The sequence below is a fragment of the Pongo pygmaeus genome, chromosome 12 (genome assembly GCF_028885625.2).
Source record: "Pongo pygmaeus isolate AG05252 chromosome 12, NHGRI_mPonPyg2-v2.0_pri, whole genome shotgun sequence".
Taxonomy (NCBI): Eukaryota; Metazoa; Chordata; class Mammalia; order Primates; family Hominidae; genus Pongo; species Pongo pygmaeus.
The window spans coordinates 117,388,139-117,414,592 of record NC_072385.2 but is presented as its reverse complement, the minus strand read 5'-3'; the positions used below and the strand labels follow the sequence as shown (position 1 = coordinate 117,414,592).

The 26,454-nt window shown below is 39.2% G+C and overlaps 1 protein-coding gene across 3 annotated transcripts in view; it reads right to left on the bottom strand.

Moving 5' to 3' along the window:
• The window catches only part of CYRIA (CYFIP related Rac1 interactor A), a 106,255-nt gene that overhangs the window by 5,527 nt on the left and 74,274 nt on the right, over positions 1-26,454 (bottom strand). For 2 of the 3 annotated variants that reach the window (XM_054475697.2, XM_054475698.2), the window contains exons 4-10: positions 7,603-7,724; positions 5,943-6,048; positions 3,957-4,093; positions 3,410-3,487; positions 3,115-3,231; positions 2,944-3,023; positions 1,423-1,549 (exon numbers count right to left, since the gene is read on the bottom strand). In XM_054475697.2, coding sequence (XP_054331672.1) covers positions 1,423-1,549; positions 2,944-3,023; positions 3,115-3,231; positions 3,410-3,487; positions 3,957-4,093; positions 5,943-6,048; positions 7,603-7,724 — 767 coding nt within the window. Of the gene's footprint in view, positions 1-1,422; positions 1,550-2,943; positions 3,024-3,114; positions 3,232-3,409; positions 3,488-3,956; positions 4,094-5,942; positions 6,049-7,602; positions 7,725-13,942; positions 13,971-26,454 lie in introns of those variants that run through there. The other variant, XM_063648938.1, reaches the window with a different exon arrangement.

Here is a 26,454-nt window from a genome sequence, read left to right as displayed (position 1 = left end):
ATAGCACGTAAAGCAGGGTCCTAATTTGTTAAGGACATCCACACACATGTCGACACAAGCATCTATACTAAAAGGTACACATGCATGCTGCTGTATGAACGGTGATCCTCTGCTTATGGTGAGGTTATTACAGATATATTTAATTTACTATGTCTTGATTTCCTAAATGGCAAAATTTTTTTTACATAAATATTTATTTTCTTGGTACATAGAAATAATTACATTAAAAGTAATAAAGAGTCTATGAAGAAACATGACTAACTATACTACGAACCCAGAACCTTAAAAAACAAGTAATCTAAGTTACATTTTTTATTGATACATTATCGTGCATTCTTCAGATCTATGGCCCTCCTGGGCATGTAGACTTTCTCTTGCATAGGGCCAGAGCATCAGGACACTGTTCTCTGCAGATGAGTGAACACAGTGTGTCACCCAGACTCAGCTATACTGGAGTAAGTAAGTTACTACCAAGAGGAGCTATTCTGCACTTTAAAGGCTTTAAATGAGTACATGTGATACACTGTTGGGTTGGTGCTGCAGGCAAGTGCTGGATGAAGAGGAGGTGTGCTTTATGCCACAATCAACAGCAAAGCAACTGTGCACCAAAATCATGTGTTTTCAATTATCTTTATTCATTCATTCATCCATCAAAACACCTACAGGGTGTCTGTTGAGTTCCACCCACTATGTGCCAGGTACTGTGTGAGGCAATAGAGCAGATATGAGGTATATAGATTATGGTCTCTGTCCTTGTCAAGAAATTGTCTGTGAGGGAGTCAGAAAATACAGAACGGTGAGTGCTCTGGGGACCAGAGAAGCAAGAAGGCTCGTCCCATGCAGAAAATGTGTTCTTAGATGAGGTGACATTTGAAGCATGTCTGAAAGGAACCCGCCCATCACAGAGGAAGAGGAAGGGCTCTCTGGGCAGGAGAAAGGACTGACACATATCACGTATATCCAAATGATGAGGAAAGGCATGGGACTTGAGTGGAGCAACAGGTAGTGGTGGGAGAGGAAGTGAAAGGGTAATTGGGATTTGACCATAGTGTCTTGTGATGCAGTATCTCCCAACTCTTCACAATAGGACACACATAGAATAGAAACCATCTATTTGTACAGCACACTGGGTAAATGAAGGGACTGCATACAACTAAGTGACTGCTCTTTTGCTCAGCTCCATTAGAGACTGAGGGGATCAGCATTGTAACATTGCTGCTATGCTTCTGAGGTTGAGTGTTTTGTCCTAAGCACATGAAAAAGCCTGGACATCTTGCTGTGAGGACAGCTGCCAGGATGGGCTGTGCATCTTAGAAAGATCACTCTCAGTGGAGTGGTCTTGAGGTGCCTGAGGAAGAAAAACAAGGTCTGGCAACATTAATGGGCCCTTATTTGGAAAGCACATTTCACAACTATTCTTACATCGATCTTGGATGTCTTGCAGAAAGCTCCCACAGGGTGGACATGGTCATAGAGGATGATGACTCCCACCATCACCCTCATGCAGAACATCAGGGTCTCTTCACTCGTAAACCTACTTCTGTACTCCCTGCAAGAGAAGAAACAGCAGTGGTATCACTTCCTTGTCAGACATGTGCGTTCTTTGGCCCCACAACTGGATACTTTAGATGCCTCCAATCCTCTCTTGGGAACAATCCCAGACCTGCAACAACCAGTTAATATGCTCCTGAGGAAATCCACAATGATAATTCTCCTTGAATCTATTCAACCAGCAATTCAGTGTGAAAATAAGGTAAATTAAAGGGCAGTAAATTCCCTTCTCATCTGCCCTTCAGCGGGCTAGCTCATCATGTACCTCACTCCTCTACCTATCAATCTTGAATATTTTATAGCAGGTCCCTCTGGCTGTCCAAGATTATAGAGAGTAATGGCTTCATTACAGAGAAAAAGAATCAGGCTCATTTCTACGGAGCAGCTATCATGTCTCCAGTCGGAGTAACTTCCTTTGTTAAAACACAGGCTGCAGATTGTATTGGATTGGCAAAAATACCTAAAAAAACTATGTATCATTCATTGAGCATCCAAGAGTATTTGTAGAGTTTGAATTTTATTCACTTACCTTGACAGGGTCACTGATGATTCAGATAATTCAGGCCAATTCTAGAGGCTTTTTTTCTAGAGGCTTTCTTAGCATCTATTTCATTATGAATTGGCTCTGCAATGAAGATGATTACTATTTCTGCCTTGGAATAAATCTTAACTTTGGTACAAGTGAAATATTTGAAATTAACGCCATCTTACATTTGAACAGGCTATCAGATTTTATAAGGTACTCTTGATGCCTTTGGTCTTCCTAAAGACTCTGCAAAGTAGATGGCCTGATGGGAACTTCGTTAGATGAGGAAACCAAGGCTCAGGAAGTCAGGCCAGTTATTTACAGGCATGGTAGGGGCTACAGCCATAAGTGGAACTCAGAATTTTGAGTACAGATTACCATGCTGCTTCATCCTCAATATTCTCAATCATTTTTAAATCTAACAAGTAGTAACTAGTTTAGGTACAAAAAGAGAGAGAGAAAGAGAGAGACCTCCATTTTCACTCTTGAAACAGTCTTATCATGTCAACTCTTGGTTTTATATCTTCTCTACAATATATTTATCATGATGTCCCATCATTTAACACACCCTCCATTTGGTTCTTACACATCTTCTACAGCATCTTTGATCTGAGCCTTGGTTCTGCCACCTGACAAGCTATGCAGTTGTTGAGAAGTCAGTCAACCACTTTGGGCCTCAGCTTCTTCAGCTATGCAATAGTGATAGTGACACCTACCACTCAGAGTTCTTAATGAAATTAAAGCAGATAATAAACATGAAAACTTTAGGGTGTTGACCCAAATGTTACATATCATTAACATCATCATCTTAACAGACACTGGCTGGGTGAAGTCTCAACCATGAATACATCTCTGATTTAACTTACGGAGTTTCCAGCATGACTTTACAGACACTTGTCATTGTGCTGAGGCAGTCTGTGGTGTTCTCTATTGGCAGAGTTTTGTTCTAAATGGGAGACACAAATGCACATTAGCCCTGCTTGCAGCTCTTGTGTGGAATTAAGACAAAAAGCACCTCGTTGCCCAACTTCACTTACTTCAGAGACAAAGTGCATTGTGGCATTGCTAAGTGTTTTCAGCATTGGTGTGGCTTCTGCATAGAAGAGGGACATTCGATTGGCCATCTCGTTATTGACTTCATTCTCAATGTCTAGCTGATGAAAATAAGAAGGGAAGATGGATTTATAAAGAGAAAGTCCAAATGCTCCAAATACTTTTCTCTGGAACTGAATTACAGACAAGGACATTGTCTTCTCTCTGTGCTCTGCCTGATGCAGAAATCAAAAGAGCCATGGAGAAGGGTGCAAAGGTCAAGGCGACCCAGGGACTCACGTGCATGTTGTTGATGCGGTTGCGACTGATTGTTCTTCTGTAGTAGCTGAAGTCATTCTGAATAGCTGGGTTCCTCATCTGAAATTCAGAGGACAAGAGCAAAGGTCATCTCTCAGTATCAGATGGGGGATATGCATTAGGAGCCCAGACACTAGATTTTATAAATACTCCAGGACTTCTCTTTGTTACATAAGAGTCAAAGCAACTTCTGGTTAAAAATAAGGACCCACAACTTCATTATTTTAAAATATGCCCTGTGGGCCAGATTTCAGGGAAAGTATATTTGGTCTCAGTGTGGAACAGATACTTAAAAAGGTTTTCTCTGATTTCATTTGGCAGATTTAAAATTTCCATATACAAATCATCATCTTAAATTACTTTTACCACATGGAATGCAAATTCTCACCACATTATATGTCTCTCTAGGGAAGGAATTACATCTTACTCATTTCTCTACCCACCCACCCCCACAGCACTAACAGAGCAGCTGTAAACAGTAGGTACTCCGTACAAGTTTGTTAAATTTTCACAGCACATTTGGCCTAACCTTCAGCTCATCGAATCGAAGGGTAAAATGTAAAATTTCGGCAAACTCCTTTGCCAGGGCCTGTTCCCTTTCCAGGTGTTGGGTTGGTGTGTAGGGTGGACAAGTCAGAGATTCCAATAAACTCTGAAGAGCTTTTTCTGAAAATCAAAGGGATAAATAGATATATTGGAGGTGGCCCACCGAGGTCCTTCAAAGAACACAATTCCCAGCCTCAGTTGACAATCTCAGAGATCACCTGCTTGAGTCTTTCCCGATAACTATGTGAGGTGTGCTGCATGTGGACCAGGAAGAGAAGGAATCCCACATGGCTGGGCAGGCAGCCTCCCCTGCGGAAACCCCCCACGGCCACAGTGTTTTGTAAATTTCTTTCTAAGCTCAGCTGGACCTGGACATATTTAGTAATCTCAATTTCTGACACTGTTAGAAAACCACAAATATGTGTTTTTGGGTCATGTGCATGAGACAGCCATTCATGATTCAGGATGAGATGAGACAGTGCCCTAAACACATGGGTTAGATGACCGGCTTTGCAGGGAAAGACCTCTGCCCCTATTGGACTTTCCTCTGCATCTACATTCTAACCTAATCCCAAGAATATTTTTCTATGAACCCATTGCGCTATCTACCTCCATTATTTTTCTTGCAACAGTTTTACCACTCCCACTTGTCTGTTTCTCTAAACAGTCCCTTATAGCTTGTTCTTCAATATATTTCTAATAGCACAGAGTCATTTAACCAATCCTCTAAAGCAGGGATTGGCAAGGTATGACCCATCAGCCAAATCTGGTCCATTACTTGTGTTTTGTAAATAAACACAACTTTTATTAAAACACAGACATGCTCATTCTGTTATGTAATGACTAGGGCTGCTTTACGTGAGAGTGGCAGAGGCGAGTAGTTGCAAAAAAGACAGGACGGCCCACAACTCTAAAATATTTACGATTTGGCCCTTTACAGAAAAGTTTGCGGACATCTACTCTATATAGTTCTTACATAACTTTTATAGCATTTCTACAGGGATATCCCTGGCCTTTTTGAGATATTTCCATCTGTAAGAACACACTCTCTTCTGAGGCAGCCAGTTCTACCTTGGCCTGCTCTCGTAAGGAATTGTTTTCCTTCTGTTGAGCAAAAATTTGGCTCCTCAGAATTTCCATTCACTGGGTCTACCCTTTGAGGAAACATAGAAAGAAGTCTATGTTCTCTTTTACTCTCTTCTATCTGAGAGTCGTCAGAAAACCTCTCTTCTTGGAAAACTGGTTTGGTTCATTCAAGTACTTCCCTTGGTCTCAGGTTCTAGTCCTCTCAACATCATGGTCATTACTCCCTCAAGGTATTTCAAGTTCTCTGTTTTCCTCTTAATCTGTAGCACTCATTTTATGGCAAAAGTAGAGTAGAACATGTCTTCCTCATTCAAGATATACTGTATTAACTAACGAAGCATCCTCCCTGGGGAGTGATTCTGTCATATTGCTGGTCACATTGATCCTATTTCCAACCAGATTTGGCATTACTCAACATCTACAAAGCCATCCTGTACTTGCACAGTTTTTTAAAGCTTAAGGAAATAATGTTACATTTGTTTTTCTTGTATTTTACTCTATTAAATTTATCATATGACTCCAGACAAGCAAGTTCTTTGTTGGGTGAGCAGGTAACCTGTTATCTTTTAACTTCTGCTGTTATTCAGAAATGTGATCAGCCCACAGTAAAACTATTAGGAGTTGGACACAGATGAGAACAGGACCAAGAAGATACTCACTAGTAGAGATACACTAAATGTGCCAATAACTTCAGGGGAAGAAACTTTGTGGTGGATTGAAAGAAATGAAAATGACAAGAGTTGTTGCTCATAAATGGCCTCTCATTTGACACAGTGGATGGATGTGGGACATTTTCCAATATGCCACGTTGTTCCCACTACCTACTCAAACACCAAAACAGAACTCCGTATGTGGGCCATGAAAACTACAAATACATACTCACCTAGTCTAATGGAAAACTCGTAAAATCTCTTTAGCCTCACAACAAGAGGGCACACCGCATTCCAAGCTTTTTCTTGAAGCTGAATGTCATTGGGATTTTGAATTGCCTGCAAAAACACAGTAGAGCTGACTGTTTAAAAAGAAGTGGTAGGCTCCACATCAAAATGCCCTAAGATTTAGTTTAAAATACAATCCCTGGTATACTTTGCTGATGTATACTACTTAAATCAACACTGGTTCATCGGACGGTCCTCCAACATGCTCAATATGAATGGAAATTTTAACACTTGAACATACAGCAAATGGCTCTACAATTACATCCTGTGTCATCTTACTTGTTTCTATTATCTTGAATACAAAAAATTCACATCTAAATTGGAAGAAACTCAGCCCTCTCCATCACCATTAGACTCCTCTAAAGTGGAATTGTACTCAGTATAAAGTGCAAATTCTGTAGACATTTCGTTTATCTTTAATAGGTATTGCATTCCTGCCAGTTTGTAATGTTACCTAAATTGTATAAATTAAATGGTGACCCCTAAGCAGAAAAACCACCTTTTACTAGACTGTTACTTTTTTAGAAACTCCGCCTTGTCTGAGTTTCAGCAACTTGAGGATTATGACGGTGGTGGTGTTCTTTTCAGAAGGATGGGGACAGTGGCAGTACTGTGTGCATGTGTGTGTATGTGTGTGTGTGTATGTGTGTATTTGCATGCATATATGTATGTGTTGGTATTGCCACAAAACTAATGCTTTCACATAAAAAGAGTGTGAAGTTTCTTGCTTTTAAGGTATTGCGAAGTTGCAAAAGTCAAAGTGGTGATTTTCTTTTTTGTTTTTGTTGTTGTTTTGTTTTCTGCTAGTTTTAGAAAATCTCATAAGACATTTGAGATGACAAACTGAAAGCAAGGTGGTTTTGGCTGTTGTGTATCACACTGGTGGAACCTGCCTGAGTAATTACCAAATGCCAGAAAGTACATGTTCGCCCAGACTTCATGGTTCATATTTCAACTGTTGTTCACAGACTTTACATTGTTTCCCTTAAATGAAATAACATATTGGCACATTATTGTTTAAATATGAGTCCTGGAATATCACTTGTGTATTTGAGAAGAGAATGGGTAATATTAATCTATAGCACTGTGTGCTCAGATCAATGCACTAGAATAAAAGGGGTGATTCATGCTTTTTTTTTTTTTTTTTTTTTTGAGGCAGAGTTTCACTCTTGTTGCCCAGGCTGGAGTGCAGTGGTGCGATGTGCAACCTCAGCTCACTGAAACCTCCGCCTCCCAGGTTCAAGTGATTCTCCTGCCTCAGCCTCCCGAAGTAGCTGGGATTACAGGCACCTGCCACCATGCCCAGCTAATTTTTTTGTATTTTTAATTGAGTCTGGGTTTCACCATGTTGGCCAGCCTGGTCTTGAACTCCTGACCTCAGGTGAGCCACTCGCCTCGGCCTCCCAAAGTGCTGGGATTACAGGCATGAGCCACTGCACCCGACCCATGCATTTTGTTTTTAAGGACACATTACCCTCCTTGTTCTTCCTGGTACTCTAGGAAATACTATAGCTATTACTTAATCTTGCTGTGTGTGTCTGTGTGCATGTGTGGTTTTCCTTCCCCTCCTCGGGTGTTGTCAGTTCAGTGTGATCATTGACATACATCTCGGATCTCTGGGCCTGCGCCTTTGTAAGCCTGCAGGTCTGCAAGGATGCTCTCAGAATCCTGAAGGACGGCGCTGATCTGGTTCCAGATTTCTCTCTCTCCTTCTGTAGGCTGAGCATCTAAGAAACAGGGAAACCGAGAGACAGAGTGCTGCTGTTTACAAATAGCTTGGGAGGAGGATGGATATTCAGTTTTACCTGCTTGACAATCCTATCACATTCCTGCTGCTCTGGTATTTACTCTTCAGCCTAATAAGCTGCTAGGATGCTAGGAAGGGAAAACTGACAAAACTTCTGCCCATTACTCAGTTTAAAATAGCCAATGATCTTTTTAGAGCCATAAAACAAGCATACGGGAATCATTATAGGCACTTATTTATTTATGTGGAACAATTTTTTTTGCACACCTGCTATGTAAAACAGTGCACTGGGTGATAGAAAGAATAAGTATTGTCTTTTTGAGTCCACATTTTTTGGTCTTTTTATATTTTGTTACTTTTTCAATTACTATTTTTATTGTGGTTAAATACACATAACATAAAATTCACCATCTTTGCCACTTTTAAGTGTATTGTTCATTGATATTAAACACATTCATAATGTTGTACAACCATCGCCACACTCCATCTCCGTGACTCTTTTCATCTTGTAAAACTGAAACTCTGTATCGGTTCTGCTTTTTAAAGGAGAAGCAACTGAATATTTCTGCTTTGATTGAAAATCTGTGAATCTGAGTGTAGATGGGAAAAACAGTCTGCCTTATATTTCTATATTTAAAAATATGCTTAAAAACTGGATAACTAAAATCCTTCAAACCACGACAGAGGCACATCATTCCTGAACACATGGGTATGTAGACAGCACTTATTGAACCTGATCTCATGTTCAGGAGGTTTGGCAAAGACGTGCAGGGAGTTCATTTTAAAGACAAATGTTCTGTTTATCTTTGGTCTTGACCACGACTGTTACCCACAAAAACAAGTGACACACTGAAGCTTCCATAATGAAAACAGTATTCTAACAGTCACAGAAGCACCCTCGAGCTCTTCAGTGAATTCTCACTTGATTATCTTCCTGGAGCTACTATGTATTCTTGTTCCCGCGAGCATTTCACGGGAGCTGGTGGGTGGTGGTGGAGAGGTAGTAAAGATTGGGTTTTATTTATCTTGCAATTCCTATGCAATATGTTATCTCCCTGGCCTAGTAGGGAAGTTCATCTCTCCATTTAAAACAAAGGCACTGCTCATGGAGAGGGGACAGATGTTATCTTATAAAACTCTGTTTTCAAATATCCAGATCCTGAGGCACTGCATGCTTGCAGCAGACCTCACTAACAGAGGGTGAAGGCCGAGTTTACACCTGGTCTAACCCTCAACAGATCAAATCTCAGTTTTAACTAATCTTCGTGGGAGTACAAGGGGCTGATCCTGCAAGAGGGTTGTTTACCAGTGTTTCTCTGGGGGTAAAAAAAAGACAGGGCTGGGTGCAGTGGCTCACGCTTGTAATCCCAGCACTTTGGGAGGCTAAGCCGGGCAGATCATGAGGTCAGGAGTTTGAGGCCAACCTGGCCAACATGGTGAAACCCCGTCTCTACTAAAAATACAAAAGTTAGCTGGGCATGGTGGTGCGTGCCTGTAGTCTCAGCTACTTGGGAGGCTGAGGCAGGAGAATTGCTTGAATCCTGGAGGCAGAGGTTGCAATGAACTGAGATCATGTCACCGCACTCCAGCCTGGCAACAGGGTGAGACACCATCTCAAACAACAACAACAACAACAATGAAACAAAACAAAAAAACAAAAGACAGAATCCACAAGATAAGTGATGGCAAAGTGGGGCACTGGCTATGCTGACTTGGTGTTCAGAAATGCTGAGATCGGGGAGGAACGGAGGCGAGGTGGCTGCTCCTGCTTCAGTTACCTAAACTCTCCATGACTGGAGCCCATGGAGATTTTTAGACTAGGTGACTCACCAGGTCCTGCTGCCTAAGACCTGAGAAACTGGTGGAGTTTCCTAAGAAATGAAGAGTGAAAATCATCAGTGCCATGGCAATTCGCTTTGAAGAAAAGATCATAGGTCCTCATAGGTTATCCAGAAACTTTGCAAACTATACATTCAAAGAATGAGACCATTTCAACTAGGAAGTAAGGAGGTACTAGAATGTCTGTGCACCAGGACTCAGAGAAAGAGATGAATGTGGTCTGGAAAGAGTGGAAACAGTTACATGTAAGGGATAGGACTTCAGCTGGGGCAATGGAAGGTGAAATGGAGTATATTCATGAAGAGAGCACGGCTTGGAAAAAGGCTTGGCAGCTGGAGAAAGCAAGGCTGGGAAACAAACAAACAAACAAACCTGCTCGGTTAGAAAACAGAATCTACTGGAGACAGTAAGGGAAAAAGACATTTATTACAGGTTGAGCTTCCTATATCCAAAAATCTGAAATGCTCCAACATCTGAAATGTTTTTAAATGCCCACATGGTGCACAAAGAAAATTCTCACTGGAGTGTTTTGCATTTCAGCTTGTTGGATTTGGGATGCTCAGCTGGTAAGTATAATGCAACTATTTCAAAATCAGAAAAGAAAAAAAAAACCCAAATCTGAAACTCTTCCGGTCCTAAGCATTTTTGGATAAGGGGTATTCAACCTGAACTTTTTAAGGTTTTTATGGCCTATCAGTGTTTCCCAAAAACATTTGGTAAGTTTTCTCAGAAATGATGTTACTCACAATATTAATCACTTTGTATTTTACCTTTTTCTGCTTTCTCAAACTTTTCTTAAAGTGATGCAAGTGTCTTAAACAGAAACCTAAAAATCCACAAGCTAGGAGGCCCATAACTGGAGAAAGTGTTTTGGTAGAATAGAATTCCAGGGTAAGGCTGGCAGTTTCTGAGTAAGGAAAGTGTCAGGGAAGAAAACATAAGAAAAAATGCAAAGCAATGAGTCTAGAAAACAAATAAAAATAAAACACTGACTATTCAAATCCTTTCTCCTTTTGAAAAATCATAAGCTAAACAAAGACAGTTTTCTAGAGATGTATGTATTTGGAGAAGAAGAAAAGCAAGATAGTCAGTGACCAAGATTATCAGGGCTAAGACTGTTTGAATATATTTATAGAATAGTATGGGAAAGAAGAAGGCACTCTGAGGCCAGAACAGAAAGCCTTCTAATCTCAGCTGTCACCTGGCTCCACACTAGCAAGTCACCACTTGATAAGTTTTAGACAAAACAGAATTAAAACTAAGTGGGCCAGAGAGGAGAGCTGGAAATTTAAAAAAAAAAAATCCTGTTGATGATTACTTAAACAGAAAAAAAGAAAGATTTCAAGTCAGTCTTTAAAAATAGAGGCCTTTCTTAACTGTTTCAAAAATAAGACTGTTTCTGATAGGGTGGCCTGAAAAAGGTACTGGCACTAGAGACAAATAAACTGCGCTCTCCATCCCAGGTGAAGGGACCCTTTCAACAAATCAGCACTGACATTTATATGACCACAGAGTTACATGAGTAACCGGGAGCTGGTACGACTTCTCTCCCAGAGGAGGCGGACTTTGGGGGCTGTGGTAAACAAATACCTTCCATCCTACAGTAATTCTCTCCTGGCAGCTGGGGTGATCTATAAGACAGGACCCTCAGTCCTCAGCCTCCCTCTCTAAGAATCTGTTTCTTTTGGCAGATTTCCTGGTGTCCTATTAGAAATATTTCTCATGTGGTTTAGCAGTGGTGGGATGCGGTAGGAGAAAGCCACTCTATCATTTCCATCTTTCATCCAGGCTTAGAAACATGTTGCCTCATTTTCATCCAAAATTTTGTTGGTTTTATTGGATGTCCAATTTCTTCCTTCTTTCCTGTCATGAAACTGAAGTCACCTCTTCCAGCTATAATTAGACAGGCAGCACAGTTCCTGCCTTCTGGGCCAGAGTGCCATAAGATTCTTGGGGGACTCACATCACAAGTGGTGTCAGCTTTCAAGGAAGAGAGTGACAACTGGGAGAAGCTCTAGTCTGTCTGTCTGTCTTCTGTCTGTCTGTCTGTCTTTTCAAATGGGAAAAGAACTGTGTGACCCACAGTGACATGTGACATTGGCCTAAATCCCTATGGAAGTCCATGATTCATTCTATTTTCATCCCGCAGCTAAATGATCATACAGTCAGAACTAATTAATGAAAATCTTATCCATTAGACTGTAGGACTCTGGTCATATTTGTTTCATTTGACATTATATTTCTAGGGTCTGGCACAGGGCCTGGCACATAGTAGATGCTCAAGAAAAATTTGCTGAACAAACAGTTGAATAAATAATTGAAATATACTACTCACACTGTTTTGTGATTTTTCTTCTGCTTGTCTTTGAATTCTGAGATCTTTTGAGAAGGCCACTGGAGACAGGCAATAAACGTGTGATGAATCAATGAATACACGAAGAAATTGGTAAGATGGGATAGAATGCTGGGTACTTGAAAGCAGTGTAGTAAGTAAAGGTCCTATTAAGTTTAGATCCTCTCCTCTGTCTCTACTGCCAAAATGACTTTATTTTATTTTTTTAAATGACAAGATCTGGCTCTGTCACCCAGGCTGGAGTGCAGTGGTATCATTATAGCTCACTGCACTCAAATGGCTTTTGTATAGTTATATCTCTCCTGGTTACCATTAAGATGTAGGTATTTACCTACAGTCAAATTGGCCATCCACTCTTTCATTAACATCCATGTTCTCAAATCATCCATTATTGATCTATGGCCTGAATGTCTCATCAGTGTGGTTAACACACTAACAGGGTATTTGCTGAGTCTGACAGTGAAAAGCTGCACTTATGTTTACTTTTCTAATCTGAAAGCTGTTATCATTTTGCCATCTGGAAAATCCCTTTGAGAGGCTTTGGAGTCTACACTTGGCCTCCTCGATATTCAGATTCAAGTGGTGAGCATGTTTTTGAAATTTATTGTGTTTTCAGATGTCATGGAAAGATATCTTGAAAGGAATCCTGAAGAATTAGTGATTGAAAAGGTTACCAAATTTAAGCTATCAGCAACCCCTTAAAGCATCTGCTGAGTGAACAGGAACTCTGAACTGTGTGCTTGGCTTTTCTATTTTTAACACAAAGACTGACCTTTAGTCAAAGAAAGGTACAAACACACCCCACCACACACACACCAACAATGTTACTGGTGAAAATGGGTCCTTATTTCTAGTTGCAGCCAGTGTTTTCTTTGGTAATGTTCCTTCTAAGAACCATATTCTAAGCTTCTAACCATTGCCAATTATTTCATGGAAATTGAGGAGAATGGTTACATAAAGCTGGGGTTACTCCTGTCTAACAATAAAGCTATTAAAAATCTCTGTGATTTACATGGGCAGTTTCAGAAACCAATACTTCCAGGAGCCCTGGAACAAGTGTATCCAGGACATTATCTGGGGGGGATGATTTAAAGTCCTGTTCTGGACTTGCTACTGTGGAAAGTTTGAAAATGTATCATGTGCCCTGCGACCTTGCACACATATACATTTGTTGTCAAGAACTCACTAAATTCCAAGTGTCTAGAATTTGCAATAGCATAAGGACCTTATACATTAAGATAGTTAAACAGGATTAGTTTTGTTTGCAGGGGCTCAATTTGTTAAGGATGGTGAATATTAACTGTCAATACTTTCCTGTCACCTGAGGCAGGGTGGAAGATTTCATTGTGGAGAAGAGTGATATTTATTTAAACCAATGCACTGCACTCCTTGATGCTAATGGAGAAGAAGGTGGCTATGTGCTTTGTTTGTTGGGAAGGTCTTTGGTGAACCTGCCACAGGGCACAACAGCAGGACTTGCACTGGAGAAGGGCTATCAAATCCATGTATTCTAATTTTTATAAATCAGCCAAGGACTTACGCTGTCTTCAAAGGCACCAGGAACATATACACATTTTCCTAACAACCCATTTAGGACTGTATGGACAATTTGACGGAGAATCAAACTAACCTAAGATAATGTGAGTAGAAAACACCATTTACATAGAGATGTCTTTGGTTTTGAAAGATGCCCTGGCATTTCATCAATAGGATATATAGCTATCTCTGTGCCCCATGACTGTTGTATAAACACTGAAAAAAGGTACAGCGAAATGGATTCGCCAAAGCTGTAAATTAAATTCTGCCCTTCTTTCCCACCCACTTCCTCTCTCCTCCAATCTCTTTCCCCTTCAGGATAAACTAAGAAGCATAAATAATTATCTATTATTAATATTTGGGGATGTAAAATGGAAGTGATTTATAGCACAATACTAACTGCTTATTAAAACAGAATAAAATTGCAAAGGTCTGCTGGAAAATATGTGTGACAGGGCTGGCATACTTACTCTTAGAGGACATTAGTCATCTTACACCAGGGCCCGAAGCCCTTTCCTATGGAACAATCACAGTAGGACTGAAAAGATTAGGAGGGTCAAAGTTCCGGCAGGCTGTCTATTTTCTTCACATGCAGTGGGACCCTGTGGTGGGAGCAGTCCAAGGATGGCATTTTTGAGACCAGGTTTCACTGCCACTCAATATTAGACCTCAGGGCAAGCCAAGTAATCTCTCTGGGTCCAGATTCATTCTTATTAAAAGAGAGGGAAGCTAAGAATAGCCTGTCTCCTCCCTACCTGCAGGGTCATAATGAAGATGATGGAATAGATTTAAAGCACTTAAAAAGCAAAAGTGCCAAAAAATGAATTTTTTTTTTGTCACGGAATCTTTGTATTGCTATCAAAAAACTGCTTCCCAGGTATGTTCTGTTTTTGTTTGTTTGTTTTCTTTTGTAAAGTGAGGATACTAGACCAAAAGACATCTGATACTTCCCCTCTTCTTCCAAGATTATCAAGCCTCCTCTGAGCAGCTTAGCAGATGGGAGGGCAGCAGAGAAGAACAGATGAAAGAAGAAACCAACAGTGGCAGGGAGTGGTCTGAGTTAGCAACAACAGCAACAATCCCAGATGATAGGCTGATTTGACTCAACACCCTTGTTTTAAAGAGTAGGAGTCTATATTCTGAATAGGTCAACATAGTCAGAGTATTTTTAAGAGTACAATGATTTGAAGACTTCAGAATTTCTTTCTTTACACCCCAGCCCCCACCACATCCATTACTGATCTTGGCATTCCTATTATGTTAATTAATGTGAGTTTGTCTTGCAAGAAAACCATTTTTTTCAGCCACTGTCTTCAAGAAACATTTCTTTAGTCCAATCTAGAACCTGTACTTCTGGCTAGCATATCACTTACTCTCTGCTCTGTTACAGACTTCTTCCCTACCACCTGCACTACTGTCTCCTCCAAGTGCTTACATCTTATCTCCTCAACAAAATTATATGCTTCTTGAACAAGAGATCATGTTCTTCCAACGTCCCTATATTTATGTGCTATATTTCATCCCTCCAGGCCCCCTGCCACACTAAGAACCCACACTCCACTGCTGCTGTTTCTGCCTGAGGAATGCAAGAGATGTTCTGCATATAGTTTCTTCATTGGTAACTGTCAATCAAAGCCAGTGTTCCTCAGCTTACATTTAATGCCCAGCCCTAGGCTGGACACTGGATAAGGCAAAGAATAATATAAGCATAAGATGCCATCTAAATTCTCCCTTCAGGGATGTGTACAACAATGAGGAGACAAACACACATTTGCAGAAGAAAACTACCAAGGCTTGATCCCTGACAGTGTCTCAGACAGTTGGTGATTAACCATCGGATGACTGATTCTTGGCACTAACAGACTGACTTCTCCCTGCAGTTGATTCTAACACACTGATCAAATATTCTATATTTCCAAAGTAGTACCCAGCCAAGGTATGAGAGAAAGATAAAATCCAGAATTGAAAACAGAGAGTAGAATGTTATGAGATAATAGGAAAATCAATGAAGCATATTTATCTAGCACCTATGATATGGTTTGGCTGTGTCCCCACCCATTTCTCATTTTGATTTCCCACGTGTTGTGGGAGGGACCCAGTGGGAGATAATTGAATCATGGGAGCAAGTCTTTCCCGTGCTATTCTTGTGACAATGAATAAGTCCCATGAGATCTGATGGTTTTATAAAGAGGAGTTCCCCTGCACAAGCTCTCTCTCTTTGTCTGCTGCCATCCACATGAGAAGTGACTTGCTCCTCTTTGCCTTCTGCCATAATTGTGAGGCCTCTCTAGCCATGTGGAACTGTAAGTCCATTAAACCTCTTTCTTTTGTAAATTGCCCAGTCTCAGGTATGTCTTTATCAGTAGCTCGTGAAAATGAACTAATATGGTAAATTGGTACCAGTACAGTGGAGTGCAGCTGAAAAGATACCTGAAAATGTGGAAGCAACTTTGGAACTGGATAACAGACAGAGGTTGGAACAGTTTGGAGGACTCAGAAGACAGGAAAACATGGAAAAGTTTAGAACTCCCTAGAGACTTGTTGAATAGCTTTGACCAAAATGCTGATAATGATATGGACAATGAAATCCAGGCTGAGGTGGTCTCAGGCGGAGATGAAAAACTTGTTGGGAACTGGAGCAAAGGTGACTCTTGTTATGTTTTAGCAAAAAGGGTGGCAGCATTTTGCCCCTGACCCAGAGAGTTATGGAACTTTGAACTTGAGAGAGATGATTTAGGGTATCTGGTGGAAGAAATTTCTAAGCAGCAAAGCATTCAAGATGTGACTTGGGAGCTGCTAAAGATATTCAGTTTTAAATGGAAAACAGATCATGAAAGTTTGGAAAATGTGCAGCCTGACAATGTGATAGAAAAGAAAATCCCATTGTCTGAGGAGAAATTCAAGTGGACTGCAGAAATATGCATAAGTTACTAAGAGCCAAATGTTAATCGCCAAGACAACAATGGGGAAAATGTCTCCAGGGCATGTCAGAGAACTTTCCCATCACAGGCTTGGAAGCCTAGGAGGAAAAAATGGTTTTGTGGGCCAGGCCCATGGTCCCTCTGCTGTGTGCAGTCTAGGGACTTGGTTCCCTGCACCCCAGTTGCTCTAGCTGTGACTAAAAGGGACCAAGGTACAACTCAGCCTGTGGCTTCAGAGGGTGCAAGTCCCAAGCCATGGTGGCTCACATGTGGTGCTGAGTCTGCAGGTCCACAGAAATCAAAAACTGAGGTTTGGGAATCTCCAGATTTCAGAGGATGCATGAAAATGCCGGGATGTCCAGGCAGAAATTTGCTGCAGGGGTGGGGCACTCACGGAGAACCTCTGCTAGGGCAGTGCAGAAGTGAAATGTGGGATGGGCACCCCCACACAGAGTCCCCACTGGGGTGCTGCCTAGTGAAGCTGTGAGAAGACGGCCACCATCCTCCAGACCCCAGAATGGTAGATTCACCAAGAGCTTACACTGTGTGCCTGGAAAAGCCACAGACACTCAACACCAGCCTGTGAAAGTAGCCAGGAAGGGTGTTATACCCTGCAAAGCTAAAGGCTCAGAGATGCCCAAGGCCATGGGAGCCCACCTCTTGCATCAGTGTGACCTGGATGTGAGACATGGAGTCAAAAGAGATCATGTTGTAGCCCCTCTGTTTTGGCCAATTTCTCCCATTTGGAACTGTATTTACCCAATGCCTGTACCCCCGTTGTATCTAGGAAGTAACTAACTTGCTTTTGATTTTACAGGCTCATAGGTGGAAGGGACTTGCCTTGTCCCAGATGAGACTTTGGTCTTTGGACTTTTCAGTTAATGCTGAAACGAGTTAAGACTTTGGGGGACTGTTGGGAAGGCATGATTGATTTTGAAATGTGAGGACATGAGATTTGGGAAGGGCCAGAGGCGGAATGATATGATTTGGCTGTGTCCCCACCCAAATCTCATCTTGAATTCCCACGTGTTGTGGGAGGAACCTAGTGGGAGGTAATTAAATCATGGGGGTAAGTCTTTCCTAGGCTGTTCTTGTGATAGTGAATAAGTCTCACGAGATCTGATGGTTTTATAAAGAGCAGTTCCCCTGCACAAGCTCTTTCTCTTTGCCTGCTGCCATCCATGTAAGAGACATGACTTGCTCCTCCTTGCCTTCTGTCATAATTGTGAGGCCTCCCTAGCCAAATGGAACTGTAAGTCCATTAAACTTTTTTATTTTGTAAATTGCCCAATCTCAGGTATGTTTTTATCAGCAGCATGAAAATGGACTAATACGGCCTATTAAGTGCTAATGATGCCAGACACTTTTGGGGGATATGGATTCAATGATATAGTTCCTGTCCTCAAGGACCTTAGGAGGGTGAGGACAGGATCATTAGATTCAGAAAGCATTTATTGGGTACTCGTTATATGCCTGCCACAGTGACAGGTGATGTGGGGGATAACGTAATTAATAAAATAAGACTGACATCCTAAAGTGAAAGTTACAAACTATCAGTAATAATTTAGTAAAACAGTATAATAAAAGTCATCATGCAGTGAGAGCTAAATGGCATTGAATGTAGAGACTTTTTTCAGGAACAACCTAAGTGGAAGCTAAGAAAGTTTCTCAGAAAGGAAGATGTAAAATATGGCATCATGGAAGCTATTATTTCACCCTTTCTTGGAAATCTTCCCAGGATTGTCCTTCTGCAACTGCCTCTTCTATCTTTTCTCAGATCAAATTAGTTATTCTCTCCTATGAATCCTAGAGCACAGGTCATGTCCCTGCTACAGCATTTACCAATATTGCATTATTGATGTTGGTCATCATGTCTGCCTCCTCCAGTAGAGTGTAAACTTGCAGCTATTCACACCACAACTAGCAGAAGCTTAGCACGTAGAATACCCCTTTTATGATAATGTGAAAAATTGAACCAAAAGTATTGAGTTGTTTCCATTTAAAATAAACAGATAAAGGAAATGTAGACTATACATACAATGGAATATTATTCAGTCTTAAAAAAAGAAGGAAGTCTTGCCATATGCAACAACATGAATGAACCTTGAGGATATTATGCTAAGCAAAATAAACAGGTAACAGCAGAACACAAACTGCATGATTCCACTTACATGAGGTATTTCAAGGAGTCAAACTCATAGAAACAGAGAGTGGAATGGTGGCTTCCTGGGCATGGGGAAGGGAAAATGAGTAGTTGCTAATCAATGGGTATAAAGTTTCCATTATGCAAGATAAATAAGTTCTAGAGATCTATGCTACAACAACTTGCCTATAGTTAAAAATACTGTATCATACACTTAAAATCTGATCAGAGGGTAGATCTCATGGTAGGTCTTCTTACCATAATAAAAAAGAAAGAAACATAATCCAATATATTGTGTGAATTCATTTCAATTCTGATTAGAGTAAAAAAACCTATTAAATGCCATTTGAGAAAATCAGAGAAATATCTATACATACTATAAATTAGATGATACAAAATAATGTTAATTTAGATATATATCTGTAACACATTTAGATATAAATATGTAACACATTTTCATATTTTTAAAAAAGATGTAAAATTCACAAAGAATATTGCTCTCACTCTAACAAGAGAACAAGTTAGATACTCTACAAAATCCTTGTTATTTTCAACTATAAGAAAGTTGAGTTGCAAAAGTCTTTAATGAATTATAATCCATGAGGTGACAAGACTTTCCTAGGAGATATGAGACCACAGGTGATTTCAAGTTTGACAGAGAAATGGTAAGAGGAGAAAGCTGCCATAAATGCAGGTAACAAGAAAATAGCTTACATTTTCACACACTGTAAAAGGAAGAGTGTGAAGTGTCATGAAAGCTGAGAGGCCCTGGGAGCTCCAGGCAGAAGGACAGTCTATGTCAACCTGCAAAGTCTCTTCCATGAACCTTCACCAAGTGCTAATAAAAGAAGTTGAGAACAAGAAAGGAAAAAAGATTTTAAAAAAGAAACCCTCTAGGCCAGGGGAAGATACACAAGAGAAATGCTCCTACACTCTCAGTCTTATCTAAGGGTGAAGCGTGGCCATCTATGACTGCGGGAGGGGAGGGGCATTGGGAAGGTGCCCTCTAGGGCCCAGCGTGCCAGGCCTGCTGTGGTAGACAGAGCAGAAAAATGAAGAGAAAGCCACCAGCCACTCTCCAGTAAGTAAAGAACAACTTTCTGCCTGGTGAGGCCGAGGAGGTTGAGAAAAGCCATCCTGAGAATTAGGTACTCTGGAGGGCCTTCTGAAGCCTGAAGATGTGACAGGAAAACTGAGACAAACTCTTGAGATCCCCAGCTCTGGTAAAGGGCCTGCTTTGATCCTTCCCTCAAATCTGAAATTTACAGTGAACCACGTATAACAAGCAACAGTGTAGCCCAGATCCAGATTGGATGGACTCAACCACACTAGTGGACTGACAGAAGAAAAAGCATGTGATTTTCTGAGTGCACGTATAATTCACATCAGTCATCACTGTTCTGCTGCCTGGCATTTGTTCAAAAAAAGCAAAGGAAAAAAATTACCAAACACAAAGCAAGAAAATATCACCAAAAAAGTAAAGATTCAATAATAGAGTTTAGAGATAGCCCAGAGGTTGAAATGTATAGATGAGGATCCTAAAATAACTATAAAAATATGTTAAAGAATCTATAATGTTGAATAATGTATGTGTAAAAATGGAAAATTTCAGAAAATCCATTGAAACTATTTATTAGGTTGGTGCAAAAGTAATTGCTGTTTTTGTCATTGAAAACAGAAATGCTAAAAATGAAAAATTCCACATTAGATGGTTTCTACTAATGATAAGCTCCTTGATAAGTTTATCATTAGTAGAAAGTATCAGTAAACTTGAAGACAGACCAATAAAAATTATACAAACTGTATACAAAGAAAAAAAGAATTTAAAAAATAGAATAGAGTATCTGAGATCTGTGAAGCAATGTCAAATCACCTTACTTATATAATTGGTGTCCCAGAGGAAGAAGAAAAAGAAAATAACAGAAAAAGACATTTGAAAAGATAATAAGCAAGAATGTTCAAAATTAATGACAGGTATTAATTCATAGATCCAGGAAACTTAGAGAACCATAAACAGTATAATTACAAAGAAAACATACCCAGGCACATCATAGTCAAACTACTACAAAACAAAAATAAAGATAAATTATTGACAGCAGCCAGAGAAAAGCATATTACATCTAGGGGAGCAATAATAAAAATGGCTTCTCATCAGAAACAATGAAAGCCAGAAGACAATGGGATCATTTCTTTCAAGTGCTTTAAGAAAAACAAAGCAAACAATAACTGCAACTCCAAAATCCCCCAAACCTGTGGATCTAGAACTCTATGTAAGTATCCTTTAAAAATGAAAATTAGAAAGCAATATATTTAGGCAGATAAAAACTCAAAGAATTTGTTTCCAATAGACTTGAACTAAAAGAAACATTAAAGTAAGTTTTTTAGACTTGGGTAAAATGACACCAGAGAGACCTTGTTATGTGAGAAGGAATGAAGAACACCAGAACAAATAAATAAATATGTAAGTAAATATGAAGGCCTTATTAAAATCGCATGCATGAGCATGCACTCTTAAATTATAATTGACAATTTAAAATAAAAAAACACATTTCAATGAGAAGTTTATGGCATATATAGAAGCAAAATATGTAACAAAAGCACACAGTGAAAAGGTGTTAATTTGCAGTTATACTGTGATAAGTTCTTAATTTCTTTACCATGTAAAGAATGGATTTTGAAGGCAGATCACAATCATGTATATTATAATCTTTAAAGCAAGCAAAAAGTGGCACAACTAAAAAGTCAACAGAAAAGACAAAATACAGTACCAAAATAGAGTATCCCAAACGTTTGATTTATCAGAAAAACATGAAGAAAAAAAGAAGGCAAATATGACAAATAGACATAACACCAAGATAGACTCAAATACAAACACTGATTAAATGTAATACAATAATTAATTGTATAGACTCAAATACTAAGCTCAAATACAAACATTAATTAAACATATATATAAATATTAATTAAATGTAAATAGACTAAATATTCAATTAAAAGGAAGTTGTTTTTTTTTTTGAGACAGGGTCTCACTCTAGCATCAAGACTGAAGTACAGTGGTGTGATCTCAGATCACTGCAGCCTCCACCTCCTGGCCTCAAGCAATCCTCCTGCCTCAGCCTCCTGAGTAGCTGGGACTACAGGTGCATGCCACCATGCCTAACTAATTTTTGTATTTTTTTGTAGAGGTGAGGTCTCGCTATGTTGCCCAGACTGGCCTTGAACTCCTGAGCTCAAGCAATCTGCCAGCCTCAGCCTCCCAAAAGTATGGTGGTATGAGCCACTGTGCTCAGCCTAAAAGGCAGATATTATCAGCCTGGATGAAAAAGCTAGGACCAGCTATATGTTGTTTACAAGAAACACACTATAATGATAAAGACATAAACAGAATGAAAGCAAAAGAATGGGAAAATATATACCATGTTAAACACTAACCATAAAAAAGCTGGTATAGTCAAAATATAAAATGCTTAGGGGTATATTTGACAAAAGTTGTGCAGCACTTCTATATTAAAAACTGTAAACTATTAATGAGTAAAATTAAATGCTATATAAAGAAAAGGAAAGATGTGCTATATTCATAGATAGGAAAAGTCAATATTACGCAGATGGCAATTCTCCCCTAATTGTTCCATAGATTTGATGCAATTATAATCAATAACCCAGTAGAATTTTATATTGTAGAAACTAAGGACTAATTAGAAAATTTATTTAGAAAAGTAAAGGAGTTAGAATAGCCAAAACAATCTTGCAAAAGAGTTAAAAGACTTACTCTTTCTTGACTCTAAGACCTATTATTTGTTATATTTAGTATTAATTGGTGAGAAGGTAGATCAATAGAGTAATCAGAGAAAACAGAGAGTCCTGAAGTAGCCCATATCACACATATTACAATTAGCAAATTTACGAAATGGACATTAAAGCAATCCACCTGTGCTACTACAATATTATAGACTATGAAAAAATAATAAACCTAATACCTTTGTCACAACATATACAAAAATTAGTTGAAGATCAGTCACTGATCTAAATGTAAAGCTGAAAACAATACAGCTTTCAGAAGAAAACAAAGCAAAATATCTTTGTGACCTTGGTATAGGTCATAATTTCTTAGAATACAGAAAGTGCTTAGCATAAAATTTAAAAATTATAAACTGTACTTCATCAAAATTTGAAACTTCCATTCATGAAAAGATATCATTAAGAAAATAAGTAGGTAAGCCGACTAGGTAAAAATATTTGCAAGATATAGCTCACAAAACACATGTATCCAAACTACAATAAAGAACTCCTACAATTTACCAATACAAAGACAAACAACCTAATTAAAACTAGGCAAAAGACATGACAAGATATTTTCTTAAACAGATAAGCAACTATACAATAAGCACATGAAAAAGAGCTCAACACTGTCAGTTATTATGGAAATGCAGATTAAAAACACCATGAGATACTACCCCACCACTGCTGGAACAGCTAACAGGAAAAAGACTGACAATACCAAATGTTGGAGAAGATGTGGAACACTTGGAGTTGCTTAGTTGTTGGCAGGAATGTAAAATAGCACATCTCATTTGGAAAGCTGTTTCACAGTTCTTTTTTTTTTTTTGTATGTATAAGTATGTTTATTATTATTTTAATTTTAATTTTAATTTTAAATCCAGTGGGTACATATGCCACGTATAAGTTTTTTACAAGGGTGTATTGTGTTGTTTCGGTTTCTTGAAAAGTTACATATAACTACTCTATCACCAAGGAATTCCACTCGTAGGTATTTACCCAAGGTATATAATGCCCACAAATATTCTACAAGAATGTTTATAGCACAATTACTAATTATAGCCCCAAACAGGAAATAGCCCATATGTTTATCAACAGGAAATGAAAACAAATTGTCATACAACAGAAGAGTATTCAATAACAAAAAGGAAATAAACTATTGATACATGTAATGACATGGCTGGATGTCAAAAACATTATATTGAGTGAAAAACATACAAAAAAGCATACTCTGTATGATTCTATTTATATGAAATTAAATAACTTACAGATTAGCTAAATTAGTCTTTTACAATATAAGTCAGACCTGATCAGTAGCTGTTTTTGGGGTCTGGTAGGTAGACTGCCTGGGAAGGGGCTTGATGGAACTTTCTGGAGTGATGTGAATATGTTGTGTCCTGATAGAGTGTGGCATTTGTCAAAACCAACTAAAATGTGAACTTAAGATCAGTGCATCTTAGTGCATGTAAATTATGTCCCAACAAAAATAAAATTTAAAAAGTGGAGTTATCAGGAAAAGAAAAGAAATAATATATTCTGTGAAGATGGAAAAATGTCAGCATTAGCCAGAAGAAAAGAATTGCATCTTCCAAAGGAATCCTTTTTTAAAAACAAAAAAATTTTACAACTTTGTTGAGATTTAATTCACGTGCCATGCGGTTCACCCATTTAAAGTGCATAATTAAACAGTTTAAAATATATTCTTAGTGTTGTGCAACCATCATTACAATCAGTTTTAGAATATTTTCATTAACACCCCAAAAAGACGTTGTACCCATTAGCAGCCACTCCTCATTTCTCTCCAACCCTCTCCTCACCTCCAGGCCTAGACAACTAATCTTTCTGTCTCGACAAATTTGCCTGTTCTAGACATTTCATATAGATGAAATCAACAGTGTGTGGTCTTCGTAACTAGCTTCTTTCACTTAGCACAATGATTTCAAGGTTCATCCGTGTCATATCACATATCAGTACTTCATTTTTTTAATTGATCAATAATATTGCATTGAATTGATACAACATTTTATTTGCCCATTCATCAGTTGATGGGCATTTGGATTTTTCCCACTTTTCAGCTATTATAAATAATGCTGCTATGAACATTAATGTGCAAATTCTTGTGTGGACATATATTTTCATTTTTCTTGCATATATATCTAGGAGTGGAATAGCTGGGTCATATGGTAGCTTTATGTTTAACCTTTTGAAGAATTTCCAGACTGTTTTCCAAAGCAGATGTACTATTTTACATTCCTACCAGTGGTGTATGATAATCCTATTTTTTTCACATCCTCACTAACGCTTATTATCTCTCTTTTTTATTAGAACAATCCTAGTGGGTGTGAAATTTGATCTCACTGTCATTTTGATTTACATTTCCTTCATGACTAATGATAGTGAACATCTTTTCGTGTGTTTATTGGCCATTTGTTTATTTTCTTTGGAGAAATGTCCACTCAGATCCCAAAGGAATCTCTGATAGATCAAGTTATTTGCTGATTAAAAAAAGTAGTTTACTTGAAGTGAGAATGCATAGATTTGAATCTGCTTGAACCTCTACCTAACTTGGAGTTCTTCCACTCCAAGCTTTGGATGTTGGAGCTCAAAAAGTTGCATGGGTTAGCTCCTCTGTTGTAAACACTAACTATGTATCCTCACCTGGATGCATGAATTAAAGGTGGTTCACAAAGCAGCTTATCATCAGAAGCACGTGGAAATGTGGCAAAAATGGATTCTTGGGACTAAATGACTGAATCTGAATTTTTAGGTGAGTCTCAGGTAACCATATAAAAAGAAGATTCACCAGATGTTTCTAATGATCATTTCAGCCTTGGAATTACTGAAACTACTTCACTGAAAGTTTAATGCCTGCTGCCCATGTTGGGTGCCACAATGGTGGGTCTGATTGCACAATCTTGAGTAGAACTTCAGACATACTTCTTCCTGTAAACTGAAGCCATCACTCATGAAAGATTAGTTTGCTACATTAATCTTTCATTCCTCCCTGTCTCCCAGACTTCAAAGAGGACATGGAGACATGGCAAGGAAGTAGAGAGAGAAGAAAAAGAAGTTGAGGGATGAAAAATAACAATAAAGAAGATGTTAAGTGGTTGTAGAGAAATGTGAATATAAAGTATATAGAATGCACTATAAAGGTCAGATGAGAATTTAAATCCGATCTATGCAACAGGAAAACCTAAGGACAGATGTGTCTAATTTTGTATTATGTTTTGACCCAGCTTAATTATATCTGTTTGACCCAGTTCAATTATATTCTATCACTAACTTCGAAAAGAATATTTAACACTGAAAGTAGAGGTGCCAAATTCATTAAAGTTGTTACTACATGCTATTCAGCCTTCCTCCTTCCCGCCACCTCTTCCTCCTTAACTCTTTACAATCCAGCCTCTATATTCAAAGCAACAAATTTGGAATCTGCTCCCCTAGTGGCCACTAGTGACTGGACAGCTCACTGCCTAATTCATCAGTCCCTTTTCAAGCTTCATTCTTCTTGACAGCTCTGCAGCATTGAATCCATTTACACTCCCTCTTTCTTGATCATCTGTGCTCTTGTGACTGCCTGGATAGAGCCCGCTTCACTCTGTTCCCTCATGGGATCAGCATCTGTTACTGAGGTTCATTCATGGGTTAAGTGCTGAGTCACAAAACTGAGGGGGCCCAGACTCTGCCTCCAGGAATCTCAATTTAGTAAGATGCCCTCCTTCTTCTACAGTCTGACCTCTCTCACGGATCCTCGGACTGCTCAAGCCCCCTTTAAACATAAGCACGCCTAATGTTCCCATCTGCTCAGCTCTCTGGTTTTCTCTCAGGGATGTCAGCTATTCTCTTTGGAGGTGAGCCCCAGTGCTGGACATCTAGCCCTAAGCTCCTAAGCTTGGCAGCCTTACCTTGCATGGTCTAACCCAAGCCGGCCTTCCATTTCATCCCCCTTTTCTCTCCAGCAAGCATTTGGTGTTTTATCTAAATCGGACCTCTTGCTGTTCTTCAAACATGTCCTTCCTATTCCAGTTTCCATGCCTTTAATCATACTGTTTCCATCTGCTAAAAAACTCTCCCTATCTGTGCCTTTAGAAAAACCACTCATTTTTTAAGGCCCATTCCAAATGCCACCTCTTGCAAG